Source organism: Ischnura elegans, chromosome 1 (assembly GCF_921293095.1).
Source record: "Ischnura elegans chromosome 1, ioIscEleg1.1, whole genome shotgun sequence".
NCBI lineage: Eukaryota > Metazoa > Arthropoda > Insecta > Odonata > Coenagrionidae > Ischnura > Ischnura elegans.
Window position 1 is genome coordinate 30,785,696 of NC_060246.1, and position 13,463 is coordinate 30,799,158.

Consider the following 13,463-nt stretch of genomic DNA (forward strand, 5'->3'; position numbering starts at 1 on the left):
CAGCTTCTTCTCTTGTTTTGTACTATTCTTAGGTTTCATTGCAATGACGGAAATTTAATACAATAATGTGATTGAATGTGTAACGGAAGACTTATGCAATGTAGTGGATTCTTAATATTTTGGTAAGGTAAGGTGGGGTAAGTGCGACCCCTAAATAGCATACATCAACTTTAACAAGCTTAGGAAAATTTTCTAGGCTAGCTAAAAACAGGAGATTCAATGTATAATATGTATGTGAATCACTGAAAATGATAATTAGATTAAAAATCCTCTCTTTGTAAAGTGGTAATTTTTATAAATTTTTACTTACAATCCTGCAGAGGGATCGCACTTACCCCGTACATGGGGCAAGTGCGTCCCATGGCTGATGTGCAATATATTTATACATTACGCGGCACATGGGGTAAGTGCGATTTGCCCAGAAATTCAGCTGTACATTACTTTTTAAATTACCAAATTATGTTTAACCATTCTTGAGAAATCAACTTTTATCTTAGGTAATGTAAGTAGATTTTTTCTCTCGCGTTTTTTGGTTAATTATGGCACAGTATGGAATTGTTGTTTAATGTGTTTTTTTAATGATATTAACAGTATTCAACTGTTACACATTAATTCAAAAGTGTATTTAAAATATCTAGTGTGCATAAAAGCTGGATAAATAAATAAAAAAAATTATAAATCTTGCACATGACAACAAATCTGAATACAAACTAGATTGTAATGAACAAAGAATTTCTTCACTATTGTAATTTACGTTATTAATATAAAAAAGCAAAAGCAAAAAACTCATGGTCTTCAACCAATTGAACATTGAATATTTATTTGTTTATTTTAAGTTCTACCCCGAGAAAGATAGGCAAAACGTTAACTTTCCTCGACGGCCGACAGAGGGCTTCGGTAATATTTTTACATCATCTTCCCTATGTCTGTGCCCATCTGGAAGGGTAAAGGCGACGTCGCAGAATGCTCCAACTACCGCCCGATCCGGCTTTTATGACACGCCATGGAAATATTCGAAATAGTGATTGATGCTAGGCTCAGACACATTGTTCACATCACACCCAACCAGTGTGGATTTGTAAAGAGGAGTGGCACAACAGACGCAATACACGCAGCTAGGCTGCTCTTGGAGAGGCACCGAGAGAAGAACAAGCCAGTGCATGTGTCTTTCCTTGATAGGGAGAAGTCCTTCGATCGCATGCCACACGACCTTATCTGGCATGCCCTCAGATCTCACGACGTCCCTGAAGTCTACGTGTCATAGGTGAAGCTTCTCTACACCAACGTCATCAGCTCCGTCCGTTGCCCTTCAGGAATATCACCGCCTTTCCCAATAACTGTTGGCGTCCACCAAGGATCGGCCCTCTCTCCGCTCCTTTTCATCCTGTGCATGGACACACTCACGGCCTGTCTCCAAGAATCACTTGCTTGGTCACTACTGTTCGCCGATGATGTCTTCCTTGCCAGCACCACCAGACCCGAATTACAGCAGCGAACTCAACTATGGAAGGTACGACTCGACAACTTTGGGTTGCGATTAAACACCAAGAAGACTGAGTACATGGAGTGTGGACCTCAAACCGATGGCATGATCAGCATCGACGGCGAGGACCTTGAAAAGGTCGAGAAGTTTAAATATTTGGGCTCTGTCATCAGCAACGATGGAAACACAACCGCCAACACACGAGCTCGAATTAATGCAACATGGCTGTAATGGCGCCAAGTGACTGGCGTATTGTGCGACCGTCGAATGCCCGAACGATTCAGGGCCAAAGTATACAAGACCGTAGTCCGCCCAATGGCCCTATATGGAGCAGAATGTTGGCCAGCCTCAGCAAATCAAGAACAGGCCATGCATGTCATGGAAATGAGGATGCTGCGATGGATCCTAGGCATCTCCCGCCTGGATCACATCAGGAACGAAGACATTCGGCCGTAATTTTCAACGTTTACATTGAGAAAGCCATTAATGAAATCAAAGAAAAGGAATTGGGAGTGAATATCCATGGAGAAAAAATTAGCATGCTAAGATTTGCCGATGACATAGCCGTTATAGCAGAAACAGAGAAGGATTTGAAAAAAAGTCTGGCTAATATGGGTAGGGTAATAAGTATATATCAACTGAAAATAAGCACGAAGAAAACCAAGATCTTAGTATGCAGCAGAAGAGAAGAAGTCAAGACTAACATTAAAATAGGGAGGCAAAAACTGATAGAGGTGGATGAATTCTGTTATTTGGGAAGCAAGATAACTAGTGACGGGAGAAGCAAGAAAGAAATTATCAGCAGAATAGCCCAGGCGAAGAGAGCATTCCACCAAAAGAGAGACCTGCTTACAGCGGGAAACTTAAATATGGAAGTAAAGAAACAATTCATAAGAACCTACATCTGGAGTATGCTCCTTTACGGAAATGAGGTATGGACAATGACCGCAGCGGAGAAAGCAAGGATAGAGGCCTTTGAAATGTGGTGCTACAGAAGAATGATGAAAATCAAATGGATTGACCGAGTTAGTAACGAGGAAGTCCTAAGCAGAGTGGGAGAGAAGAGAAGTCTCATGAAAACCTTAATAAGAAGACGGACAATAAGAAGAACAACCTTATAGGCCACATCTTGAGACATGATGGCCTGATGAAGACAATCGTCGAAGGGCAAGTGGAAGGCAAGAATGGAAAAGGAAGACCTCGGACAAAATATATGGAACAAGTAACGAGAGATGTGAAAGAGAAGAATTACGTAGGTGTGAAAAGATTAGGTGATAGGAGAACTGAGTGGAGAGCTGCGTCAAACCAATCCTAGGATTGTTGACCAGTGATGATGATGAAGACCATCAACGCCACGCCAGTAGACGCCCTGGATCGGGCCAAGTGGAGAAGACTTTGCAGAACAGCGGACCCTGCAATAGCGCGGGACAAACGCTAGGATGAAGAAGAGATCTTCCCTAGGTATTTCGCTGGAATCCTCATTCCGTGGACAGGTGAAACTTAATTCAGTTCCAAAAAATGTCCTCAAAAAGCAAACCACAGCATCACCTTATTCATTAATCTCCAAAATTGTCCCTACATAGTGAGCAACTGACTTTTTGCTGCTGAATGTAGCCAGAATCCAATCTCCACTTTGAATGTCAGTCACCGAATTTGTTAAGCTTTTTCGACTCATGCCATCTTGTTTCAGGCATTAATACCATGTCGTCTACATCCTCCTCGTCAGAAGACATGATATCCAATGCCCTATCATAATAAATCAACAAACTGAAGTAAGCTATCTTTATCAGATAAACCTTCAAAATAAGAGTTAATGAGAGGACTAATCAAAAGACCTAGTTTTATAAACTTCGGTGTTTTGCAACATTTATTGAAGAAAGTTTAACGCAAGAACTGCCAGACAGAAACTAAAAGTTTATTGCAAGAACTGTTAGACAGAAACTAAAAATTCAATCCATACTCCAACCTGGGGTAAGTGCGACAGGGGGTCGCACTTACCCCAGGCAACGGGGTCGCACTTGCCCCGGAAGGTAGGAATGGATGGTTACGACGGGGAAAGTGCGACCCCCCATCTAAACTAATTATAATGGCCCGAGTTCCTAAATTTAAAGTAAAGCAAGGAAAACCAATCCATGAAGAAGAGAAAACAAGATATAGTTCTTACCTAACACCTTCGATGCGTTGATTCAGAGGAAACTGCGGTATAGCCTCTCCTCACAACCAACTAAGACTACGAGATGAACTGACGGGTATATTTCCTAAGCATGTGGAACGAGAAATTAAGGGATAAGTATTACAAAGTCGTTGGCTCTGGTTTCATTACTATGTGTAGAATATGTTGCACGACCGCCACCTGCTTCGAGAACGGAAATACGATTTTCCTGAAGGGGGGACGCACTTACCCCGCAGTCGCACTTACCCCACCTCACCTTAATCCAAATGAAAGCTAACAGTTGATGAACAATTTAGATTTAGTCTTGTCATACAGGATTTTCTGAAAAAAAAAAATTGGGAATCAATGAACTCCTGCGTTTTGCTAAATATATTTTCATATTGCGGGAGTGATGAAAACAGATCATCACATCGAGTATTTCGTGCAGTCACTTTAATGACATTTACCAAGCAGCATAAACAACACTTTTTTTGGAGCATTTGAACTCGACTCAACTTCGAATGTATATCTTAATTTTGTGGCCATTCTTACAGATTCGTTTCTCTGGTAGTAGTCTTCTCTTCTGCAGCAATTTCATTGAATCTTCTTTGTTTCTCAGCATGTCAAAGATTTTCATACTACACCGTCAAATTTGGCTAAAAGCATTATTTTTTTAAATTGCAAAAACCATGTTTGACGGCATATTAGACGCTTTGGCATGTACGATGCACCCTTATTTAGAAGGCCACACACAAGGAAAAAAAAGTTTCATAGTCCGTGCACGTCCGACAGCGCGGTACCACGATAACTTAAAATATGGTTTCTTTTAGTTCTCATGTTTCGTAAAAGCCAAATAAACAATCATTGAATGCAATTACCTAGCATATTTTTATTAAGGAAAACTGACAAATGGCAAGTTATTTTGAACATGATGCGTAAAATTTCATTGATGAATAAACGAATGAACGGCTAGAAATCAAACGTAATAAGAAATAAAGCAGAAATAACAAAAAATACAGATTCAAATAAAATGTTGCCTATCATGCAATTAGACTTCAATCACTTTCAAAACCATCAAAATCCTTGTCACTATTGTCATCATTGAAAACGAGAATATCGTTGTTTTTGTTTTTTAGTAATCTTCAGTTGATCTTCCTGCAGTCACCAAGTACATATCATTTTTTCAGTAGGTGGTGGACCAAAATGCCTTGCTGCTGCTGTTTCCATGCACTTTTGCATAGTTTAACACTCCTAGTTTATACTGAATTGTATGGCTTAATGTCTTGTTTCCTGTAGTCATATTTTCCAGGGTATTTTTTAAACAAATATGTAGTTTTAAGCACAGATACCGACACGTTTATACAGAGTAGCACCGATACCAACACGTGTGTCGGCTGAGTGTCTGATGGCATACATTGAATGAGTAGTACATTGTTGTACTATGTGCTACTCCCCGCTTCTCCGCACCAAGGGCGGAACGAGCACTATTAGTTTCGTTTACTTTTTGATGGGAACGGTGCTGTGTCGGAAGGAAACTATCTCAGTTCTCTATGTTGAGCTATATTTTTGTTGGCAAAAATTTAGTTAAACCTGATAAAATAATTATAGCAGATGTAGAAAAATTTATATGCGTCTAGACCTATATGTGGGCTAAAAATAGCATTCAGTATTGAAAGTTAACCTGTGTCCTTCACGTATAAGACGAAGGTAACTTTTTTGAGACCAAAGTTAGGAAAAAAAAGTGTCTTATATGCCGTCAAATACGGTAATGGATTCCCACGGAGTCTAAATAATTACCGTACATGTCTGACTATAGTCCCCCCTTTTTTTCCAAAAATGTCTGTGGTAAAAGTAAAGGGGGGGATTATATTCAAACGCATTTTATTTTTTATTTTTCCCGAAACTGAAGCCTCAAAATTAGGGGGGAGGACCATATTCAGAGGTGGACTATATTCGGAGAAATATGGTATGCTTAGTATTTTTTCTTCAAATTTCTCATCTAATGTGTCTTTTAAGATTGTTTGGCGATAGCTGATGGGTACTGTAATTTTTATTGTTGAAATGGTAGAGGACTATAGATATGTTCCCAGGAACATGTTTTCAAGTTTGAGTTTTTATTTTAAAATAGTTTTGGAAATTATTTGGAAGTACTTTTATTTTATTCATGTGAGTCATACGTTTAATATTAAGTTAAGGCTTTCATGTTGATCTGCCAGTCACTTGAAGTTGCTATTTAGTGAATCCTGGCCAATGGAATTGCTGCATTCATGAGCATGTATCCCTACTGCTCTTCAATTACTTGCTAGCATTATTTTTTTAAAGCCTCTTGTTTGTCACACACATCAGGTGTTTGCTCATTGCTTCCTGTAATATTTTCGTGAAGCTGCCATTGATCTACCTAGTAAAGTCAAAAATTACTTGTTATGTATAGAATTTAAATTTTTTCTCGCTATGGCAGAGAAAAAAAAATACTTAACTGTACACCATGCACTACATGATGAATGTTGGCTTGCTACTATATTTTCATCTTTCAGGCTTAGCTCGTTAAGTTGAAGGTTCAATGAAAGATCTGAAAAGATAAAATGGAAATGAAAGCTGTGTGATGCATGAATGGAGCCAAATTGACCAAATAGTACTGAAATTTGTTTTAAGTTTCATTCTAATAATTTAGACCAATAACGCAATATTTAAACTCTTCCCGCTTCTTCTTCCCTATAATCAGAATGTTTTCTTGGCGAATAGGATCGGCAGATGGCAAATCCCCACTACTCTTCATGTATGTACTTCTAGAGCCTTTCCCGAATTTTTGGATTATCAAATTTGTTTAAACTTATTCCAGCATTTAGAAATGCTTCTGTTGTAGGGGCAACAAACCCATCTTTCCCTTCCTTCACTTTCTTTGACTGAGTTAACTGTCTGTTCAAATGATAGCTGTCATTTTGCAGGTCCCCTTTCTTTCCCCCTTTTTTGTGTATCACAATTGATGTGCTTTAACAAAGTATCATGTCTTTCAGATTCAAGTCTTTTATCCCAAAATTTACACAGTAATACTTTGTCTTTCACATAAAATCCTTCTGAGCCGAATTTACTCGCCCTGATATGAACGGCAACACTAGGTTTTCAGCATTTTAACATTCCTTCCCTTTGTTTGAAATGAAGATCCGTCCACGTATAATTAGAACCCCGTCTCCTCCTATCTTTTCTGTTCCTTCCTTTCCTTCACCCAACTGCAAGAGCTTCGTGCTTTCAAATAACAATAGATCTCTATGGATGTCTTCAAATGAGACGAATCGCACCGTTGATGGCACGGCACTATTGACGGCACATCGCTGTTGACGGGCACCGTGGTCACAGGCACGTGCACCGTCTACAGCGACAAATGCAGGCAGTGCTACATTGAGGCCGCTTTCTGACGATACACCTTTTTGCCAGCCGCCGTTCACGGCACGATGGCGTGAAATTCAGGCCACTTTCAGACGAGACGACGACCTGCTTGCCTCGCTGTGTGCCGTGCCGTGAGCGGTGGACCTCTTACACACACTTATACGGTATATATTATTATTGTACATAGTAAAAAGAGCCTTAATCATTTTGTGTAATGTTTGATTTTTATTCATACATACCATTTATTGGAGAGATTTGCCATTCCAATAATTTAATATGGTAATCTGAGGAAGGTGTACTGGCAAATCGGGCATCAAAGTTTTCTTCTTCGTTATCACTGTCCTCATTCAAAATTTCATTCCAGTAGCTGAAATTAAATATGAGCTTTCAGAATTCATTTTGATATCCTAATGGAGTTAATTAAATTTTTTCTAAATTCTATGATAATTTTATATCCCAATGCAAGCATAGTTTGAGAGGAATTGGCGATAATCGAATAAAGTGCAACATTTTGCTGTCTTTTGGCCTCCCTGGGATTTGCGAAGGTCTTTCAGAGTTGCAAATCTGAATTCTTATCGCCAGTTCTGGTCCTCAAAGGATACCAAAAAGTCAAAACTGTAGTAATTAATGAATAAGGTCTGCTATTTTCATGCTATTGCCCAAAAAGTTCCAGATTTACATGTTGGGTTCTAAGGGAACATTGTCAAGTCATGATGTGGGTACCTCATCATTATTGTGTAAAACACATGATTTGAATTGGGTTGAAGGGGTTGGCTTTTCCTTCACACCTAAATGCAAACCAACTTGATGAATGACCTAAGATACTGACTGCGGAGCATTTTCATACATATCAAGCCAACTGCCAGTTTTATATACGTATTTATGTATATTATTTTAATATATATGTTTTATATATATTATAGTTTTATATGTACGGCACCTTAAGCGCAAACATACAAATAAATTCATGGAGAAGGAAAGAAAAGGATAGGAACATATAATAGAAAAAGGATGTGGACAACGGTGCTATGGTAGATGGAAAAAGCCAGAAAATCAGAGGGTAAAAATGCGGCCTGACTGGGACTCAAACCCAGAACCTCCTGGTTGCCGGCTGGGTGCTCTACCAATTGCGCTATGAGGATGCTTAGATTTACCATTTGGCGGGGGTTTATGCTCAGAAAACTCCCTTTGCTTTTGGATCACAAGAGTAACCAATAGATGGCACTGGGGCAGCTCACCACTCACCAACAGAAGAAATGGACTAGGACATAAGGATGAAAGGAAAAGTACACACACGATAGCTGGAAAGAGACAGGAACATGCTTCAAGAGGAACATGAAGGACCTCCTGAAACATTCATCAATACCTCAAGAGGAGAGACAACCACTGCTCCAGTTGGCTCCTAAACCTCCACGACTTTACGGCCTGCCTAAAATTCACAAGGATTCTCAAGCCTAACTCCTACCTATTTAAAGAACTTGTCCCATATCATCAAAATTATAAAGGAGACCAAGTTTTTGGAAGATGATCTCTTTGTTAGTTTTGATGTGTCTTTGCTCACCAAAATACTTATTGAAGATGTCATCGAAGTCATTAAGACTGACAAAAAAGACCTTCCGAAAGGTATTCCGAAAATGGTCGAGTTTTGCCTTCGTAATTGCTATTTCTCTTGGGGTGGGAAATTATAAGAAAAAACAGAATGGGCATCCATGTGTTCTCCTTTATCACCTGTCATTGTGGATCATTACATGGAAGAATTTGAATGAAAAGCCCTGGATTCTTTCCTTACGAAGCTGAAACTCTTTGCGAGATATGTCGACGACACCTTAGTCATATGGCCTTATGGGACTGATGAACTGAAAAGATTCCTTGAACACCTTAACAGCCAAAATATGTAGTTCGATGCAGTTCACAATGGAAATTGTTGAAAATAACCAACTTCCCTGCTTGGACATTCTTGTCAAGAAGAAATCTGATGGCACGGTAGGACATTCAGTTTATGGGAAGAAGAATCATACTGATCACTATTTGAATGCCAAATCACACCATCATCATAAGCAAAAAGCATCAGTCATTAAAACGCTATATCATAGGGCATGTGCCATCTCAGATACCAATTCGGTCACTAGACTAAAACAACACCACCTTACAACACTTCAAGGGAATGGCTACTATCGGGAACTGATACGGAAAATCGTGGGCAAGGAAGAAGAGAAACAAGATGTGGCTTTGGAGACTGCAAGGGAAGACCAGCAAAAGGCAAAGGCACATGCCCTCTTGCCATATGTCACAGGAACTACAGAGAGGATCGCAAGAGTTCACGTCAAACACAACGTTTTGATGAGATTCAAAAGCTTAAAGAAGACCTCTGACCTCCTCCGAAGTGAAAAAGATCGTTACTCATCTGATATTTATGAAGGAGTGTATGAAGTATTGAGTACCTGTGGTCAATCATATATTGGGCAAACATCTAGATCCCTCAAATGCAGAATAGATGAACATCATAAGTCAACCGAAAAAAAAATCACCTTTCTGCTGTTGAGGAGCGTGCATGGTCGGAACCTGGGCACGTCATACTATTCCAAGAATCAAAAATCATCGCCAGAGAAAATAAAATATTTCCCTAGAGCTGATAAGAGAGGTGATGGAAATAGCGAATCATGAAAAAAATTTCATTAGGGAGGACGGCTATCCTTTAGCTTCATCATTCAAATGGATCTTCCAGCAATTGGAATTCAAACCGAGCTAATCAGCGTGCGCCTGACTAGCCTTATGTATGTATAAAGAATTGCAGCTCTGCTGATCATTTGGACCCGAAGACAGGAGCTGGAATGCACCCAAAACTGTCGTCCACCAAAAAATGAGTCGATGTGGAATTAACCCAGAAACCAATCATCGAATATGGAGGTAAATCAATTGTTTGCAAACAGCAAAATTAGTTATTCTTTAGTCAGAATTCATTATTTGAAGGAACAAATTGAAGAATTCTTGTACTTGGAAAACTTTGTAAGCAGCAATGTAATTTTTTGTTTGATGACTCTAAAAAGAAATTAGTCACTGAGCTGGGAGTATTAGTATAGCAATATGGAAACTATTAATTGAAACCTATTTGGAGTATGCTTCTCCATGGATTAGTTACATGGATGATGACAGCTGCAGAGACTAAAATCCTAGAAGCCAGGGTAGGAATGATTTTACCTGACTTTAGTAATCCTGCTGGGTTTTTTCTGCTATATATCACCTGAAAAAAAAACAGGGATATCGCTGGACAACTTTGATCAGCAAAATTCAACTCATTTTTCCGTTACATTCAACGGGAGCACTTTCCTATTCCTAAGTTCTTTTAAGTACTTAAGGAAGGTGTATTTGATTTCAAGAATGGTTTTGTCTTCCATTAATATTTTGAAAATTCTACTTTTGACTTTTCATCATGTTGAGTTTATTAATAGAAATTTAATTCCTTGCATTTCCCAGCAGCCACGTAGTTGTCTCATCAAATCCTACTTTCTTAATCCTTATCCTAAATCCTTAATCCTACTTTCGCAGGAAAATCTCGGGAAAATAGAATTGAAGTAACCCAACTGCAAGGGTTAAATGAATCCAAAGTTAACTATCTTAAAAAATTAATTGCATAATAAAGTAATATTTTTGAAATTTTTATACCGAAAATATGGTTCTATGAAACATCGAATGTATACCCAAGGCAGTATGTTAATGAAGCTACTTATTTTTGTAGTAATCTTAAACAAATGACTCACTACCTTTAAAAATGAAATTTGTGGCTATTTGCCTGCTTTGCTAAAAAAAATGTTGAAGGAATCAAAATCTGATTTTAACGATTATATCTGATAGTCGATGTTGGGTCTTTACAAAATGACCAAATGTTTGCAACTCTATTTTTTTCTTTTTTTCAACAAATATTCATGGCATGAATCAAGTAACAAGTACAAAAATAACAGTGTACCATTTTGAAAATTTATATATTTTTATTTGAAGCATTATTTTGTGTTCTCTTAAAATGGCCATAGACTGCCAATGAAAGCTTATAATGGCTCAATATTGGCTACCCCAAGTAATCCCATGCTGGCTACCCCACGAAACTCAATATCATCTACCCCTTTTTATTTATAATGGTTTATCATGGAGTTGCAAAAATATTTAATGCCTCAGTGCACACCTTTTTATTATTGATTTCCCCCTTATATATTCACGGCCCACTTATTTGAGTTCAGACATGCCAATGTTTTCATATGTCTATGTACAATAATAAATATCCAGAGTCACAGAGAGACTGCAAGCAAGAGTGCAACAACAGGGGAATACTGTAGTTAGCTCCCCTTTGCTAAGATTGTATTAAGTACCCCTTGTAGTCAGACTTTAATTTTACATTTCATATTATTTTTGCTGGTCATGTTTTGCATGTACATATGCATTGCCTTCTGTTAGGTCCAGGTTAGGTGTCATATAATAGCTTCTGTAGGGTGAGGTGTACAGGTATGCCAACCTAGGGTTTTGTGGGGTGGCCAATGTGGGGGTAGACGTCTATGTGGTACAATATTGGGTGCACATTGGCTTGCCAAATTGGCTATTCATTGGTTGTCATCTAATTGCCAACATACAGCCAATATGGGGTGCCAATAAATAGCCATAATTGGCCATTATTTGGTAGCTACTATATGCTTATAGTTAGGCAGTGTTAAAGTGTAACCCATCAGTGATACAAGAACCAAGTGTAGGGGGACTTAAATAAATTTTTATGGTCGTTGATAGCTGCTGATAGTGACAAGACATTTAGCCATTTCATCCCATAGGTAGTTATATTGTAATATATAACTATACTTAGTTTAAACCACATAGCTACATATCATGCTTTTTAATAACAGGCTCAACCTCAATCCCCTATGAAAAAATTGTACAAACCTGTATAAAATTTGTATACCTTCTTATACATTGTCATGACAATTGTATAAGAATGTATACAAATTTTATACAGGTTCATACAATTTTTTCATAGGGAATGGTAATTTCCCGATTTTGTTTAGCCTTTTTCTTGTAATTCTCTGTGTGCATGAAAAGGCCTGCGATGCAAAGCGTTTTGTAATTAATATTATTCTCCAGTGCCTTAAGGTTGGAATTCGTTTTTCTCAAGAATTTGTATGCTACAACATGTTTTAAAGAACATCGATAAATACCTTTTTCTCGTAGGAATCGCTGTATTTGCTTGAAAAACTTCAGCTACTTCTAATGCGTCGTATTTACTGTCTGAGGAAAGAGTTTTTCATTAGTTAAGGAAACATCGAGCATTTTACTATCAATGCAGTAAGTACTCTCTTCGTAAAATGTAACCTTGTCCATTTATTCCACGTATTTCTTCTATAGGACGAAATAATTCTACTCCTTCCGATATCGGTTCCAATCTCGCTACTCAGGAGAAGTAAAGATGGACTTTAAGACGTGAAATCGTAATATCCATGTTTTTTAGATAGTAAAGATTATTGCTCACTTACTTGTTTGGTGTTTTGTTGTATTTTCTTTCCCAGTGTGAATTAGGCATTTATGAATCCTCTCATCGCAATTCCTACCTTTCGTGGGTGAAAAATTAATTTTCCTGATTTGGCGCCGTTTCATTGTACTAAGCGGTCGAATGATTCTTTGATCACGTTATCTGACCTAGCAAAATGCGAAGTTTGATGTCGTAAATTGAAAATATTTATGTGACAAGTTTTAATGTGTTTACCGTTGGTGCCTGCGCATGCCGCACGCGTGTACGTTTTAGGTAACAATTTATTTGGGGCGGACATGATTGTCGGCGAAATGTAAATAATATATCACGTCGATGCGATGCTTTATCTTACTCTGAGCATTGTATGCGAACTATTGGTGGATGCGATCAAGGAAGGCCATTAGTTTAGATAGAATTATAAAATCTTGGTATAACTATTCCTTCCGCGATTTCCATAGGGTGAATCTGCGCTCGTATAGTAGTATACAGCTTGCGAAGTTTTGACGGCGTAATCCAGCATAATTCTTCAATTGGATTTCTTGACTGCTACCTCTGATCATGCCCTAAATATGGAATACTTAAATGAAATTTATCGGTGGATTTTCGTCCATAATTGGTGAAATTTTGGTTTAAGGTCAGTTTTTCATATAGCTAGTGGGAATATCACATAGCAGTGTAAGGGCAACGAAGAAAGACGACATCTAAAGCGATACACTACAGTATAACTTACTATTTGATTAAGAAAAACGAACAGTTGTTTTCCAGCGTTTTTCTTTTTTAATTATCATTCATTGTTAGTTCTGGTCCCTCATTAGACACGCATGTTCCGGTGAGTATATGGGAATGGTTCCGGTATGATACAATACCGGAACCACTCATGGACGTGGGCGCGTCATTGCAATATCTGACGTGTGTAGGAAGGAGAAGTCTAAATCGGGCGT

At 38.3% G+C, this 13,463-nt stretch overlaps 2 protein-coding genes across 4 annotated transcripts in view; one reads left to right on the forward strand and one right to left on the reverse strand.

The window, feature by feature from the left end:
* Positions 1-13,463, forward strand: part of LOC124158030 (TBC1 domain family member 31) — a 67,091-nt gene that overhangs the window by 16,505 nt on the left and 37,123 nt on the right. The gene's annotated exons all lie outside the window — the stretch shown is intronic.
* On the reverse strand, positions 5,773-13,135 carry LOC124158052. The gene is made up of 6 exons (XM_046533221.1): positions 12,527-13,135; positions 12,366-12,440; positions 12,212-12,281; positions 7,259-7,386; positions 6,113-6,204; positions 5,773-6,033 (listed from the first exon to the last, which is right to left on the reverse strand). Exons 1-6 carry the CDS (start codon positions 12,645-12,647, stop codon positions 5,944-5,946), a joined length of 576 nt encoding a protein of 191 aa, XP_046389177.1. The 5' UTR covers positions 12,648-13,135; the 3' UTR covers positions 5,773-5,943.